At 34.4% G+C, this 18,107-nt stretch overlaps 1 protein-coding gene across 3 annotated transcripts in view; it reads right to left on the minus strand.

Moving 5' to 3' along the window:
- Nucleotides 1-300: 300 nt before the first annotated feature.
- Nucleotides 301-18,107, minus strand: part of NELL2 (neural EGFL like 2) — a 404,650-nt gene continuing 386,843 nt past the window's right edge. For all 3 annotated transcript variants that reach the window (XM_047868431.1, XM_047868430.1, XM_047868429.1), the window contains exons 18-21: nt 13,864-14,057; nt 12,657-12,833; nt 10,946-11,170; nt 301-1,029 (exon numbers count right to left, since the gene is read on the minus strand). In XM_047868431.1, the coding sequence (XP_047724387.1) occupies nt 979-1,029; nt 10,946-11,170; nt 12,657-12,833; nt 13,864-14,057 (647 nt within the window). In that variant the 3' untranslated portion in view covers nt 301-978. The remainder of the gene's footprint in view (nt 1,030-10,945; nt 11,171-12,656; nt 12,834-13,863; nt 14,058-18,107) is intronic.

An 18,107-nucleotide genomic window follows, 5' to 3' on the forward strand; every position in this document is an offset into this window, starting at 1 on the left:
GCCAGAGGTCCCCATTGGTGAAATCAGACCAGAACCCAGAGCACAAGGGAACCCATTAATATGGTCTACATAGATCAGCTCCCAGGAAACAGAGAGGGTAGAAAAGGTGATTGAGAGCATCTAGAGAGGAAGAATGAAGGTATCTGTCACATCCTCCACTTAGACATATAATTTAGTGAAAATCACCTTTCAATTTGGAGATAGCATGTGGGAGTTTTTCATCAGAACTAGGAAGCAACTTGTATGTTGAAGCATCTGTGGGAAAAATGAACACATTAAACAAGACACTCAGACATGTTATAAGGTAAGAGAAATATTTATTTAATTTTGCACAAGAACGAGCTTATACTGAACAAATCCAACCAAATAATATTAAGTGCAGTAAAACAAGGAAATAGGGATGACTTTTCCTGTTAGAAAATATTAAGTAACCATGCCTGTGCATTATTTTTATCATTACAATAACTTGTTTCAGATTTCTTTTCGGAGTGTATACTGTACATAACACGTTATAGCTTCTTTGCTTTGCTTCTGAAAATATAATTCATTCACTGCCTTACATTTTATTTTATTTTATTTTATTTTTTGCAGTGAGGAACCTAACTGATTCGTGAAGATTCTGATCTAGAGAAAAATTTTCTGCACCAGTGAAGCTAGAGGCTTTCAAAGCTCTGATGGGCTCAGGCTTTATATCCAGGGGTCATGATGTCGTGCTGTGTCTTCCACACCCATTCTTCCACCACAGTGATGTCAGACACAGTAGAAGCAGAATTCTAGTCTCGTTTTGCCCCAAGAATTTTCCTTTAGTGATTTTCTCAAGCTTCACAAATTTCATAATTGAATGTTCACTCAGCTATTAACAAAGCTGCACTTAGCTGCCCACAAATCATCCACTTTAAGTTTTAACTTTTTTTTTTTTTTGGTCTTTTTAATGAAAGAACATTCTTTAAACAGAAATCTCCCGTGAGACAGTTAACTTCACAGTTCCTGAAGGCACTGTGGATCCACTGAGCAACAGATGTGGCCATTCTAGAGAAGAAAAAAAAAAACAGGAAAGAAAAGGATGATATAAGCTGTTAAGCCATTAGTAAATACTCATACTTACTGATTGGTACACATAAATCTAACTGGGGTTTACTTATTATTTATGCACTCCTTAAGGTTCAATAGCCCAGTCACTTCTCATGTCTCTATTATTGTAGAACCAATTATTCCCAGTCATTTGTGGCAAATCATAGACTAGCTTTATTTACCTCATGGCATCTTAGATTACATTTGTTCTCTAATTTACTCATTCACAAAATATGTATTGAATATATTGAGCCCTAGGTATATTGATGAATACGCAGACATGGTCACTATCTTCACGGAGCAGGGCTTACAGTTTTTTAGAGGGAGAAAAATAATAAATACCAAGTAAACATATAATCAAAAATTGTGAAAACTGCTATAAAAGAAATAAATTAGGTGGTGTCATGAGATTGACTTAGATTAGGTGGCCAGGGTAGACTTCTCTGTAGAAGTGATATTTAAACCAAGACCTCAAGGCAGTGTGGAAGGGTAGGCCAAAAGCACAGGGAAGCACAGAATAAGTAAAGGCTTTAAAGTGAAAAGAGTTTTGTTCAGTTAAGAAGCTGAAAAAAGGTCTGGGTGAGAATCTTGAGTTAGTGAAGAAAACAGTGTAGAGAGAAAGCAGGAAAAATAGCAGGGAAAGGCCAGATATGCATAATTAATTTGTATAATAAAATACCAAAATAATACAGTGCATTACAAAAAAGAAAAAAATATCTCACTCTTTTAATTCTTTGTACACTCTTACTTTCTTCAGCCAGCTAACTAGTAATGATGATAATGTTAATATTATTATAATCATTAGATGATAATATCCTTCTACTTCTTGAGTGCATACTCTGTGTCAGCCACTTTGCCAGGCACTTTAAATACATTATCTGATTTCAACCTCACACCATTCCCAATGGGTCACTATTAATAGTCACACTTTCTAGATTCAGAAACCGAAGATCAGAAAGCTTAAATATCATGTCCAAATTCACACAGCTAGTGAATCGTATAGCTGGGATTAAAGTTCAGGTTAGTCTGACTCCAAAATCCATCCTCTATTTCGTATTTCCTCTCAGATAAATGACTTTAGATTATTTAAAAATGTATTATACTTTAATATGATAAAATCAAAAGTGTCTGTTTTATAAGATAAAACTTAGAAAAGATTTTGATACTTTAAACTTTGTTGAAGCACACCAAATGAGGAAAAAACTAGTCTATTTCCAAGAACAGTATTATCAATTTAAGCTAATCCTCTTCTGTTCTTAATTTTTATTGAGCAGAGTTCTTATTCTGACAGAGGAAATCTCAATATCTTTTGGATCTCTAGTGGCATTTTAAAGCTTCGTTATCCTGCTCATAACCATTGCACGATCTTTTCCAGTCCAGGGACCCAATGAAATGAGGGATATACCAGTTCCTGAGAGTGTTCGTTCCTCAAATTGTATGGCTTTTGAGGGAATTTCTGGAGCTTTCTACCAAAGAGTATGTGAAGCTGGCATTAGAACCCTGTGGGTGGAAAAATCATTATTATGGTTCCCATGAGTATATTTGAGGAAGGGACTGTATATTTTCCAAAATCTTCCAGGAATGTTTTTCTTATTCCATATCAATAGTTTCTGTTGTAACAAGATAAATGCTCCACAAATCATATACCACTGGAAGCTCCTCAATTAGGGAAACATAGTTCATACATGAATGAGTAATAAAATATCCCACTGGAGTTCTAGTTGCTTATATATAAAACTAACCTTCAACAGATAACTATAAAGGATCTGGACAAAATATAAAAAATAACAATTTGAAAGCAATAGATAGTGACCAAAAACAGGCAGACAGTGGAGAGGTTTCAATCTGTGAAAGAAGGGAAATGTATTGTGTGAGATTTATTTTTACTTGGCATTTCCCCTTACGGCACTCTGTGGTCTGTGCAGCTTAGGCTAACAATAACTCAAGCAGAAAGACACAATCTGATAGGCCCCAGACACCAGAGGACAACTTTTAGGGCTGCCAGAGGGGTTGTAAATTCAGAGGAAAATATCTAGAAAGGAGGAAGTGAATCAGCATATAAACTCTCCTCAACTTCAAAGTCTTTGAATTACAGAAGAGACTAAAGAAATAATCAGTTGCAGCTTGAAGGCTGGAAGATCCAAGGGAGAGATTCCAAATGCTGCTTCCTGTGGGTAGCAGTATTTAAAATTTGTGTCCTCCAAAGTTAGGAAGGATTGATAAAAAAATTCACGTTTTTCACTGAAAGCCCAAAAAGGCCATGATTGGGAGTAAAACAAGGTCTCAAAATTAAGAGACTTACCCTAGACCTATTGGTAAACCTGGAATAGACCCATGTAACCAATGTCAAATGAAGCTTTCATAAGTGCAAGGTGATTGGCCAGTAATTTGCAACCTGCTAGAACAAACATAGTCTTTAGGGAAAGCTAACAGAACATAAGGTCTATACCATATATTATCCATAATATCTAATAAATCATAACAAGTATTGGATATGTGAAGAAAAATAAGAAAAGGTAACTCAATCCAGAGAAAAAGCAGTGAATAGAAATAACTAAAAAATAATCCAGATGGAGTAATTAGCAGACAAAGACTATAAAGTATCCATTTTAAATATGTTTGAGGTAAAAAAAAAATAGATGGTAAATCTCAGCAGATAAAGAAAACTATAAATAGAATTAAATGGAAATTTTGGAGTGAAAGTACAATATTTGAAATGAAAAAATTCTTTGGACCGGTTTAACAGCAGATTAGACATGGCAGAAGCAATAGTCGGTAAATTTGAAACAAAAAATAAAAATTATCCAATTTTAAAACAAAGAGAAGAAAGACTGATATAAAAATAAAGCTTCAGTGACCTTCAGAAGAATAGTATTGAGCAATATAACGTATGAGTAATCACAGTCCCAGAAAAATAGGAGGGAGGAGAGAAAATATTTGAAGATACTTGAAGAAATCATGGTCAAAATTTTCTTAATTTGATGGAAAAAAAACATCAACCTAGATACTCAAAAAGCCCAACAAACACCAAAGAGAATAAACATATACACAAAAATCATACCTAAGTACATCGTAGTCAAACTTCTAAAAAAGAAAGAATTGTGAAAGGAAACAGGGGGAAAAGACATATTTTATACATATTTTAGACAAAAATACAAATGACAGTTGAATCGTCACTATGAAAACAATAGAGTATCACCTTTAAAATGCTGGGAACAAATCTGTGAATCCTGAATGCTATATTTAATAAAATATCTTTCAAAAATAAAGATATTTAAAGATAAATGTAAGTTGAGGGAATCTGTTACCAATAGATCTGCAATATGAAAAATGCTAAAGGAAAGTAAAGCTGAAGGGAAGTGACACCAGATGGAGACTCAAACATGTGAGAAGAAATGAAGAACACTAGAAATGGCAGATATATGGATAAATATGAAATGTGGCATTTCTTTTCCCCTAAATTTCCTTAAAAGATATTTGACTGATTAAAGCAAATATAATACCATGGAATTTTATGGTTTATAGTTTACATGGCTATAAAATATATGATTATTATAGCTCAAAGGCTAAGGGAGATGGAATTCTACTATGCTGAAGTTCTTATGTTTTATTTGACGTAGTATAATAGTAAATCTTATTATGCTGTAATAAGTTAATGGTATATAATGTGATCTCTAAACCAACAACTAAAATAATAATATAAAAACTTATAGTTAAAAATCCAAAAGAAAAATTCAATTTAAATAATATAAAAATAAAAAGAAGGAAGAAATGGAGGGGTGAGAATGTAAACAATAGGACAAAAATAAAACAAATGGCAAAATGGTAGCCCTACATCCACCAATACCAAAAATGACACTAAATGTAAACAGACCGAACACTTCATTTAAAAGACAGAGATTGTCATACTGGATAACAAAATAAGAACTAAGTACACATTAACTATAAGGGATGCAGTTTAAATTTTTTTTTTTTTTTCAACGTTTATTTATTTTTGGGACAGAGAGAGACAGAGCATGAACGGGGGAGGGGCAGAGAGAGAGGGAGTCACAGAATCGGAAACAGGCTCCAGGCTCTGAGCCATCAACCCAGAGCCCGACGCGGGGCTGGAACTCACGGACCGCGAGATCGTGACCTGGCTGAAGTCGGACGCTTAACCGACTGCGCCACCCAGGCGCCCCAGGGATGCAGTTTAAATATAAAACCATAGATAGGTTTAAAGTAGATGGATCCAAATAAAATGAATACTTGAAAAAATTGACTTCAAGTCTAGAAGCCTTGCTAGAGAAAAGGAGTGCATTACATAATGATAAAATGGTTAATTCACCAGAAGACATAAAAGAGTACATTCTGTGTGATTCCTTTTATATGAAATTTTTAAAAGGCAAAATAAATATATTATAATGAAATTAAATGGTGTTTGCTATGGTAAGTAGGTAGTGCCTGGAAGGGGATAAAAAGGTACTCACTAGAGTGTTGGAAATATTCTATATTTTGATTTATAAGACTCATCAAATTATACACGTAATAGCTATGCATTTCACTATAATAAATATTACCTTGATAAAAACTAAAATCAAAGGTGATCCACTGAAATTTAGTCTGATTAGGAATAGTAACAACCTACTATTATAATGAATTATAAAAACTAGTTATTTTTACGTAGTATACAGTAAATTTCCTTAACACCCTGTTTTTTTTAAAAAAAAAATGTTTATTTACTGGGGCACTTGGGTGGCTCGGTTAAGTGATCAACTTTGGCTCACTGTCCTGGGTTCAAGTCCCACATCGGGCTCTGTGCTGTCATAACACATAACAACCTGCTTCAGATTCTGTGTCTCCCTCTCTGTCTGCCCCTCCTCCACTCATGCTCTGTCTCTCTCTCTCTCTCTCAAAAAACAAATAAATATTTAAAAATATTTTTAAAAAATAAAAAATAAATTTATTTATTTATTTATTTTGAGAGAGAGAGTGCAGGAAGGGCAGAGAAAGATGGAGACACAGAATCCCAAGCAGGCTGCGCACCATCAATGCAGAGCTGAAGGCAGGGTTCAATATGATGAACTGTGAGATCATAACCTGAGCCAAAATCAAGAGCTGCACACTCAACCACCTGAGCCATGCAGGTGCCCCTTCTTAACACCCTGTTATTTCCGGTTATATTTATTCTGTATTTTTAAAAAGTTATAAAAAAGTCATTGTCACTATTTTTGTGCTAAACCCAAAATATCAAGATTAGAAGAGAGTTGGCTTTTATTTTTCAGTAATATATTCATATATCACATATGTATAGTATATTTTAATATTATTTATTTCAATATATTTAGTTTTTATTAATTTATTAATCATTTACTGTATAATTAATATATTAATCTGCTTAAAAATTATATTATAGATATATGTATATAGAGTAATTAACATATATTTAAAAATCCCATTACCATCAATAATTTAGTATATCTTCATAGAATTAATTTTCATACTCTTTTATTTTCAACATTCCTGCAATTAAACTGTATATTATATATTTTTAGCTTAGTTTTTATTTTAAGCAGTATTTCAATGGCTGAATAATATAATTATATAATTATATATATTACATAATTACAATATAATATGATCTATTGAATCATATAGAGTTACCAGAACTTATTTAACTGTTTTTCTGTTTTTGGACACCTTGGTTTCTTCCTTGATTTTATATGACAAATAATTTTGAGGTGAAAATTGTCATGCACATAGCATCTTCCATATTTTAGATTGCTTCTTTAGGTTATATTCTTAGACCTGGGATTAATAGGACAAAAGATGTTTGAGTTGGGATGGAGAGTAGGCAAAGAGGTGTGTGTAGCTGTTGACATGTATTTTTCAATGTCACTAAAAATAAGAATTATAATTCCAGTTATGGCTCTGTCAGCATTGGAAATTATTGTGAATTTTTTTTTTACTGTAGTATGTGAAAATAATAACTCATTATGTTAGTTTACATTAGAATTTTAATAATTTAAAGGTTGTATAATCTCTTTTTTAATAGCTGCATTTTTAGTGAATTGTTTATTCATTCTTTGCTTATTTATTTATGGGAAATAAATGCTTTTTCTTGTTAATTTTTACATGTTTTTAATTTAACAAAGAAATCATATGTTCTGGAAGACTATTTTTCCAGTCTCTAGTTGTGACTTCGTAATTTCCTAATTTTATTTGTCTACAGATGCTCTAAATTTCCCTTGAGGTATATTTTATCACTTTTATGTTAGAAAAGGCATCTCCCTTCCAGAATTTTGATTAATATTTTATTACATTTTCTTTTTATTTTTAATATCTAACATATCTTCCATGTAGAATTGATTTTGGCATATGATATTCCAATATATATATAGAATAATCCTTTCTTCCTCTATTGATTTGCAAATCTCTCCTGATCATACATGAAAATCTTCATTTTAACGTTCTCATTTGTGGGGCATTTGTTTCCATAGATAGATCTAGTTATCTATTCTAATATTAGTACAGAGGTCCACTTTCAAAACTTTAAGTCTGCTGTTTCTGATAATGATTAGGAAGTTAGGACCTTCATCCTCATAAAACTCTAATTTTCTTCATACCTCAATTATTTCAGTATTTACGTCTAGAGTCTCCCCAGGAATTAAAAGTAGCTCCCTGGTTTCCAGTTTCCAAGTGGTCTATTTGGTAATTATTTACTAAAGGAAATTACCCTCTAACTCTTCCTCCCTTCCTATTTATTTCTCAACTGGACACATCTCTCTTTATTGTTTGAAGCTCAAAGCTTATTCTGACCCATCAAAGGATTCATGGTCTCTCTTAGATTTAGGAAAAGCAACCTTAGTAATTCATTTTTGACTCAAGACTTTAACTTCTGAATGGAGGAACTTTTCTTTCTTTCTTTCTTTCTTTCTTTCTTTCTTTCTTTCTTCCTTCCTTCCTTCCTTCCTTCCTTCCTTTCTTTCCTTCTTTCTTTCTTTCCTAAGCAAATTAAAACTGAAGACATCTTTAATAAAAAGACATCTTTAAAAAATTCCCCTCTGCCAACTCCTAATTCTTCAGTTCTTATCTTCAATGTCATTTGCTAAGGAGAGAACTGGTACACATGTTGTACAGTCTTTTAGCACAGTACACGTCTCCTTCAGAGTATCCATCACAGTTTAGAATGTCACCTTTATCTGTTTCATAACTTGAGTACTATCTATTTACTCTACCACCACCAATAATAGCTAACATTGAATGTTTGCTCTGTATATGAAATGTGTAGGAAACATTTTTTTATGGATCTTTTCAATTCTTATAGTAACCATCCCAAGTAGGTACTAAAATTATCCCTATTAATATTCTCATTTTTCAGGTGAGCAAACTGAACCACAGAGAAATTAATGAACATCCCTTGAAGTCACATTGCTAGTGTGGTTGACCAGGCTTTGAATCCAGGTAGCCTTACTCTAGACGCTGCATTCTTCACCTCTAGACCAGTGCTGTCCAGCAGAACATCCTGTGATGACAGAAACGTTTTTTATAGGTGCTAATATGACAGCCACTAGCCAAATGTAGCTATTGAGCAGTTGAAATGCGGCCACCATGACTGAGAAATTGAAGCTTTAATTTTATTTAATTTTAATTAACTTAAATAGCAACATCTGGCTATGGACAACCATATTGGATGGTACAGCTCTAGACAATAAGGTTCTAAGCAATAATTTCCAGGAACAATTGTGTCTGTTTTGTTTATCATTACAACCCTGGCACCAGAAGAATACCAGCACAATTTGTCTTCATTGACTAAATATTCAAATAACTCATAGGGTGGGTAGGACAGGGAGATAATAAATAAAAATGGCGTTCTGAAAACCCCAAATTGTGAAAAGCGCTCACCTCCAATGCAATATCTGGAGCCTGTTTGGCATACATTTTATTTTTAGAATAACATAAAATACACATAATAAAAATTTGTATTTGGGACAGATTTGGTAAAATAGAGCATATTTTTATAACTCATATTTAATGAGGGAAAACGGGAATAGCATCAAATAGTAACTTCTGAGAATCTGCATTTATTTGTCAAAAAATGAAACTAATCTAAAATACATTTCCTGAAATACATTCCTATCATGAGCCCCCAAATCCTACTAGTTGTTTATAAGAGAGTAAATGACAAGCTTGTTCATGCTCTTCACTCAGAAAACACTCTCATGTTTTGCTATTTCTGAATGCATTTTTCTTATTGGAAGTATCTATGTGAGCCATATTTGGTGTGTTTTTCATCCTATTGCCTGGTATATATTTTTGCTGTCACTTCTCGGAACAATAGTCTTAGTTAGATTAAGAAAGTAAAGGGACTCAACTTTAATTGATAATGAAATGTCAGAAAGTATTTCCCTGTTGGTTATTAATGCTAAAGTTTCTAGATATGCACTGCTAAATGTACTCAGATTAAATGTATATTAAAGCACTGCATATACATTAGTCACTTTCAGTAGTAGCAGTAACTTTCAAATTTGCTAATGCACTTTCAAAAACCGCATTAAATGTTCACTCAAAAAGCTTTGCTTGATTGACAAAAATTACACTGATTGAAAGAGACAGAAATTTTGGTTTGAAATAGATAATACTATTCCAAAGCTTAAAGCATTTTATATTTCTTTGTCCTGTTACATCAAGCCACTCTGGTAAGAATCTGTGTCAAGTGAATCTGAATTAAATTGCTCTACTGAAAAAAATTAATGGAATTGTTCATTTTAAAAAGCAGTGTAGTTATAGTTATCTGACTATGCTATGTTGGAAAAAATCTGAATCTTTGCTTTCTTATGTTGTTGTTAAGCCTTCAGATTATTTAGTTTTAGTGTTGATTCAAAAATTATGACTATGAAATACCGTGACCACTAAATCAAATATTTGTAGGAACAATAATCAAGTAGAATGCTTTCAACTCTGCTAGTATGTATGAACTCTGTATACTGTCTACATTATCTGTATTTTTGTTCTCATTGAAGTAAAAGGCACATGCTCTATTTTCCGATGAGAATAAGAAGAAAAATCTTTATAATGATTTTTCTCCAACTGTAGGAATAAAATATAGCAAACAACAGATCTTAAATTTTTTAACCCAATGCAACTGACCACAACGAACCAAGAAATATGCCCATTTTTTCCATATTGATTTTCACTTTGGAAAATGTAATATATTTACTTTGTCGATATATCTCACAGACCTCATAAAAGGACCAGATAAAAATCAATAAAATAATATTGTCTTCCATCATGAAAGAAGAAACGTGAAGTTTGTGTTGCAGATTTTTTTTTTTTAAGATGTGTACAGTTAGATACCTTAGGGCAATTTGAGTAGGTTCTTTTTGTTCTGGTGACATAAATAACTGATCGCTCTGGTTTTTTGATCACACACCTCCTTCTCCCTGAATGTGCTTTGAGGATGCACAGGGTGGTTAGCCTGGGCACTAATAAAGCTGAGTGGCTAATAAAGCTAAAGTTAGCCTGGGCACTAATAAAGCTGTTTGAACAATAAATTGGAAAAATAAAATGCTTCCCATTGGCCAGGTTGAGCATAGTAATATCGAGGAGCCCTGGGTTACAGCTGGCCAAAAGTTCCCTACTTGCATTTACATTTTTTTTTGACGTTTATTCATTTTTGAGACAGAGAGAGACAGAGCATGAACGGGGGAAGGTCAGAGAGCGAGGGAGACACAGAATCTGAAACAGGCTCCAGGCTCTGAGCTGTCAGCACAGAGCCCGACGCGGGGCTTGAACTCACGGACCGCGAGATCATGACCTGAACCGAAGTCGGATGCCCAACTGACTGAGCCACCCAGGCGCCCCCTCCCTCCTACTTGCATTTAATAGGCTTTACCTTGCATTGGCAGAGAGTACACTCGGTGCCATGTTTGATCCAAGAGGACCCAGTGAAGCGAACCACATTCATCTCATCCAGGCAAGTTTTGGTGATGTCATTACGAATGGTGTCGGCCTGGCAAGGGTCAGTGACACAACGCCGGCAGCACTCATTCTCTGGGAGGACACTGAATTCACATTCCACCTCTGGGCAAGGCAGAGGCCAACAGTCAACTTCCCCTTGCTGCAAAGAAAGCAGATGTACAAGAGCAAAGGGAGAGGAAGGGAGGACATGGAGGGAGGCAGGGAGAGAGGGAGCACAGCGTTTACTAAATTCTCCATTCATCTGATGGATATTTACACTCACACCTTCACAGCCGCGAATCTGGCAGGGAATCGACAAAAGCCCTATCACAGTGCTGAGGTCTATACTGCAACTGGACTTTAAGAGTGCTCAAGGATTAAACAAGAACAACAATGAACAAAAGCAACAGCCCTTTCTCATAAAACAAGCTCCTATCTTTTCCCTGACAAAGAATTATTATTTACTATGGAAGAAGGTTTGCGTATTAGGTGTTTTTTTCATTTAAAAAATTTTCCCCTGTACCTTCTCATTCATTCCCTTCTGCATAAAGAAAGTTTTGTTCATTTACAAGAAAATAAACTGAAATATGAAGGGAATTTGTCAGGTTTTCTTTGTTCATTTTTATGTTTCTCAGTTTAGGGACTTTGGAGAAAACAACAACAACAACAACCAGGAACTGATTTCAGTCTTCTTTATTCCACATGGGAAAATTGTGTGAATTTGATCTTTTTAAAATGTAGTTCTCACCTGTTTCCTATTTTCTTCATAATTCTGAATCTCATGGTCTTGGAGATGAAAGCAGCCTTCAGGCACAGAAAACTGACCTTGCTCTTTCAATTGATTTTTGGGTTGAAAGTATAAAAAGGAAGCAACAAAAAAAAAAAGCATTGCCTTCAAAATATCCTCACACAAATAGAAAGGAAACTAGCCATGACTTTAAAAGGAGCATCTGTGAAACTTTCTTCTATAAAGATACATAGACCAATTTCCCTTTTCATTTACACTACCAGAAAGAAACAAAAATTTGGTCAAATGAAAAAATACTGGTGTTTTCTTGATCAAGTCTTCATTTTCTTTTTTACCTATTGCTTCCAATAAAGCTTTTATAAACATATACATTCAATTCTAATATTCTAATAAATATTTTTTGCAAATCCATATCATGTATAAAACAGGGTGGCCACCAGAATAGCAGTGATGGTAAAAATATTTAGAAGGGGGGGGAAAAAGTATGTGCTTGTGTTTTTGTTTCTGTTTTTTGTTTTTTTGTTTTTTGTTTGTTTTTAATTCTGAGCATGACTGATAGAAATGGATTAATAAAAGTTCTATTTGGACAAAACAATGATATTTTTCATGAATGCTGCTACACCGAGGCTGAATGGGATTGCAGATGCTAGGAGAGTATTTTCTTCTTCCAAGCTCTGGAAAGACATACACGTCATGACACACCACACGTAGTCTAGGATGTGCCTTCACAGGCCCTGACTGCATGCCTACCATCTTGTCATCCTAAACAGGTTCACTTTTTGTAACTGCCAGCACTATGGCCAGGTCCTGATTATCGGCGGATGCAGGAGGGCAAGATTGTTTCCCTAGTTAGATTCTGGGCCCGAACTTTTCCTCTACTTCCTGTAGCTAAACTCACCAGGCAGCGGCACTGTTGGCAATTCTGGACCCAGGTGTCACCACTGTTGTATAAGGTTTCCCCATTTTGATGGAGGCACTGGCTGCTAAGCCTTGGGTCACATTCAGGGCAGCAAAAAAGATCAACCGTGGGATTCTCACAGTCACAGACCATCCGTCGACACATTACAAACCCATTCTGTATGAGAAGGAAAAAATGAAGGCAGTTCCCCAAAACCTCCATTTCTCAATATACTAACATCAGTGTAATAGATTTAAAGTTACATTTTGTAGCTATCACACAGAAATTACCCAAGCTGGAGAACTTCCAATTTCGTGGCCAGAAATTTTCCAGAAACGACCAGCATGAAATAACCACTACACAGTCCTTATGTCTATATAAACGTGGGTATGCATACATAAATATACATGTACTTGTTACTTAGTATAGTGATTAGAATATTACCTCAATTTGTTTTGCGTCAGGGCATATGTATTTGTATTTAGTAGTCAATAAGCTTTACCTATTGTTAAGTTTATGGGACATATTAGACCTTAAGTTTTGGTACACACTCTTATCAATGTCTTCCATAATAATTGAGCCCTTGGCACATAAGTTATTTACCTAACTATAATATAAATCTCTACTATCAACAGGGTAACAAAGTAGAACATTCCTCTAAAACTGAAACATAATCCAAATAGATAGTTCTCACTTATAGGCCATAGTATGTCCATTTTGGCTTCATCCATGCATTCATTCAAATATGATATTGTTACTACAGAAGTACTTGCATAGTTAGCAACAAAATTTTACGAACATGTGAATAAACAAACACATTGTGGCATTTCCATATACTGGAATACTATTCAGCAATAAAAAGAAATGGGTTACTGATATATGCAATGAACATAAATGGATGTCAAAAAACATAATACTGAGAGAAAGAAGCCAAAAAAGACTAGTACTACTTACTAGATAGGGCTCTAGAATAAAGAAATCTAACCTACAGTAACCAAAATCAGTGTTTCCTTTGGGCTGAGAGTATGGGACTAACTATGAAAGGACAGAGATAACATTTGAGTGGATGGAAATGTCCTTTTCTACTAAACGTGACAGTGGTTAAGTAGATGCATGCATTTGTTGAAATTCATCAAGCTGTACACTTAAAATATATGCAAACTACATCCTAATAAAAATGATTACAATTTTTTTTATTTATACCAACCTGACATGAACAGACAGAGCAACGGTCATTTTCCAACACCCAAATCTGACCATTGTGCTTGATTTTTCCATCATGGATGCAGTCCCCTGTGCAGTTCTTTCCATGAGGACATCGACAATCGTATCCACCGTCCAAGTTAAAGCAAATGGTATCATTGGCACAGCTATGCCTCCCAGTCCCACACTCATCGATATCTACAGCCAAGAAAAGGCAGCAGGCAATGTGCTTAGAATATGCTGGGTTTGAATCAGACAAGTTGTCTCCTAAGTGAAACATTCAACTGCAAATTAACTTTCATCTTACAGGCATGCATTTCCTATTAAATGCTGACTAAAGCAATGTTAATGATCTAGGGATTTCACAGGAAAACATCATCATGCTTGATTTCAAACAGCAGATAACCCTGGTTAGATTCTCAACTTTTATATCTCTGTAAATACCATCAGGCTTTATGAAACACTTATATTTTTTGAAAGTAAGATTAGAACTCAATTCATCACACAAAAATCATTGGCAGATGAAATTCCAAAAGTGCCCGTGAATTTTCATTGGGAAAAATCATCCTCAATGTTAAAATGGTGTTTACCCAAAATCCTTTGTTAGTGGGAGATAAAATGTCATGGGACTTCTGAGGCATTTTATTCAGCTTTAAGCCCTATTCTCACAGCCGTGTCACCCACAGGTAAGCTCCCAGTGTTCTGCCCAGGCGTTTTCATGCTGTCCTCACACCTTGCCCCCCACCCACAGAGGGCAAGTGACCATCAGCAATCACCATCTCTCTCACAAATAATCTACCACTTCTTAACTTTTCCATTTCAGATGATTGTTTTGTCTCCTGCCTGACTCAACAGGCAACGGGCCATTCTTCACCTGACCTCACCTATTCCATGGCAATCACAGCCTAAAGCATTTCCATACAGATGAAAAGCAAACATATCTTGACCCCACAGATCAGGTCCATAAGAAGAGATGTGATTCATTTTATTTATCCCCATAATTTAAAGGTCACAAGCCAAAATACATTTCAGGGATATTGTAGGAGTGGCAGTAAGCAGTTATTTCCTACTTCATCTGTTTCCTCTGAGTAAAGGTCAAGAAAGAAAGAATTAAATCACACCAGAAAAGTGGGTTAGAAAGAAGATGGAATGGATGGCTTTTAACTGGGGGAACTGCACACTGCTTTTCTTAGAAAATTTTAAAGATAGACTTTAGTAGATATCTCTCTTAAATGGTTTGCTTTCAACATTATTAAAGACATGGACAAGTCAAGATTATATTTTAGCCATATTTAAATTCTTAAATATTAAGTTCTGTTATATATGCATTCCCCAAAATAAGCTATATATTTCTATTTGCCTTGATTTTTATTAATTTCCATATAAACAAAATCAATGAACAGAGACAATGGCTGAAAAGATTGTTATAACTATAGTGAACACATTATTATAGCTTGATTTATCAAGGATAACAATGTTTATAATTATAGAGTGTGATTAAAAGCAGAACTATTAGCTAGAATGAGGATATATTTCACATTTTTAAAAAAGCACATTAGTGTGTGTGTGTGTGTGTACAATTATTATATATAAATATATAATTTTTTCAGATCAGAGAAATTTAACTGATGCTATTTAGAGAAAGAAGAGCAAAAAGTGAAATTTTATACAATTTTATAAAATAGCTCTATATTTGGTCTATTCAGAATAAGTTATATTTGATGACTTACTCATTGTCTCCTATTAAATATTCTTATAATGAAGAATCACAGTAAGCAGGAAAAGCATTAACCATAGTTATTTGGTCTCTTTGACCACAAACTCTGCAAATACTTCTTACTATATAACCCTTTAAATATCCACTATATGAATATCATTCCATTAATGGCAATGATTAGATTTTTAACAATCATTTCATTTTGCTTGACATATAACAACAAAAGCTCTGCTGTCAGGTAATGCATTTGTTTTTAATAAAGGCAGAGACAGTCCTGGGATTTGTTGCAGAAGACAAAGAAGAGGTGTCCAGCCACAAAAAAGAACATGTGCTCTGAAATAAAGTACATTCATAATAAAGAAATAGAGCAAAAGGTAACAGCAAAGGTTGATATGTACTTGCCATATCTGAAGAAATGTGGAGGCAGAAAATCATTGTGAACCAATGATTACCTTTTGCTATACAATGGGATTTGAATTAACTTGAACTTACCTTTTTTTTTTCCTGATTGTTATCTATACTGGGTTCCCCAATGAAGAGACTATTCTTGACTGGTAGTATAGAGTTTTGGAATTGTTAGATATAGTTTTATTATAATGTAAAATTCCTAAAATAAATATACATAAGGCTTGTAAATTCTGCTTTGAAAAACCTACTATAATACATAAAAATTCCAACTTTAAGAATACTAATAACTCCTTTAGTGAGCTATTAAAGAAATAATGTTGTTAAATCAATCTAGTGGTCAAGTCTCATTCTCATTTCTCACCTGACTTGATCTAGCAGCAGCATTTGATATAGTTCATTCCCTCTCCCCAATAAATTTTATTTACTCACTTCCTATCACATTAATAGTTCTTTCTGGATCTTTCTCCTGCCCACATATACATTCTAGTAGCAATTAAACTATGAATAAGATTTGGGTAAGAAGAGGAAGTCAAGGGCAGTCTAGTAAGAGGTAGTAAGAGTATATTTGAAGGCCCAATGTTTACAGTCAGCAAAATGTGTTAGAGGGAATGAGTTGAATGTCTAGGAGGAACAGAGTAGGTAGACAGAGGCACTCCGGGCCCAAGTAAAGGTCATGTTAAGAAATCTGAAATCCATAAAGACAATAAAATGTCATTTAAGGGAAGTGCCAAAAAAAAAAAAAGCATAATCAGATATCTATTTTAAAAAGATTCTCTTGGCTTCATTTTGGAAAAGATATTTGAGTGGATTAAAATTACAGCCAGGAGATCAATTAATAGGCTGTTTCTGTAGTCCAGGCAAGCAATGGTTATATAATAAAAGCAAACACTTACATAGTGGTTGGTATGTACCAGATTCTAAGCACTTCCATATAATGATTCATTTAAATTCCTCACAACAACCGGAGGGTACAGTTATTATCCCCATTTTATAGATCAGGAAGTTGAAGCATAGAAATGTTGCATAATTTTCCCAAGGTCACTCATCTACTGGGGTACAGCCCAGGTGAGAACCCAGGCAGTCAGGCTTCAATTGTGAGCTCTTAAGAACAGTGCTGTACTGACTGCTAGCAGTGTGGAAGTACACAGAAAGAAACACAGAGAATCTTTCAAAGTAGACACAGCAAAGATAAAGGAATTTAGTGATTTGTTAACTTTAAAGATCAGGGAGAGGAAGTGGTCATGAATGATGTTTAGATTTCTGGCTTGGAAAATGTGGCTGATGCTATTTAGAGAAAGAAGAGAAAGGCTTCACTGTGGAGTGAAAGTGGGGGACAGGCTGAAGAAAGACACGAGTTAGTTCAGGACATGTTGAATTACACTTTCCTCTGGGCTTCCAAGTAGGGCTGTCTGGTAAGTAGTTGGATATATGGGTCTGGCGTTCAGAAAATAGCACTGGGACCAAATATGGATTTGGTTAAGATATATTTTTTTCCTCATTTCCTTTCTCAAAAATAATCCTTCAGAGTAAAGTTCAAACTTCTTAGCAAGGCATTTAAAGCTACTTCTTTGGCTTGCATCTCTTTCTCTATCTCGACTTGCCAATAATCACATCATATTTGAAGCCCTAATACAAATGGTAGACACTCGAGCCCTTCTTGTTCCAAACTGGAAATAATTTCTCCTTTTTTTTTTCCTCATGGATCTGAATTTATATTTTTCTCAAGTATGTATTATTTTGAACCTTGTAGCTTTCTTCTCTGTTAAGAAACTCAGTACATTCTATCTTGTATGACAGTTGTGGTACGTATTTTATCTCTTCTACAAGCTGAGAGCAGTGACCATACCTCCTTTATATTTCTATGCAACAGATGTCTGGCAAAGTATCTCAAGGTACTTGTGCATATATTCAGAACTACGTGTTTGGGTGAATTTGATTCCTTTCATTTTTGTCCTTTTTCTTGATTTAGCTTAAGAATTTGCAGTATTTAATTTGAACATAATACTCAAAAGAAGCTACCCCATAAACATTATTTTTTTTGGCCTTACAAGTTCAAAAACCTCACCAAGCTTAAAAATAATCCAGAAATTAAAGCAATCAGGAGAAAAGGGGGCCTGCAAATA

This window comes from Prionailurus viverrinus, chromosome B4 (genome assembly GCF_022837055.1).
Source record: "Prionailurus viverrinus isolate Anna chromosome B4, UM_Priviv_1.0, whole genome shotgun sequence".
Taxonomy (NCBI): domain Eukaryota; kingdom Metazoa; phylum Chordata; class Mammalia; order Carnivora; family Felidae; genus Prionailurus; species Prionailurus viverrinus.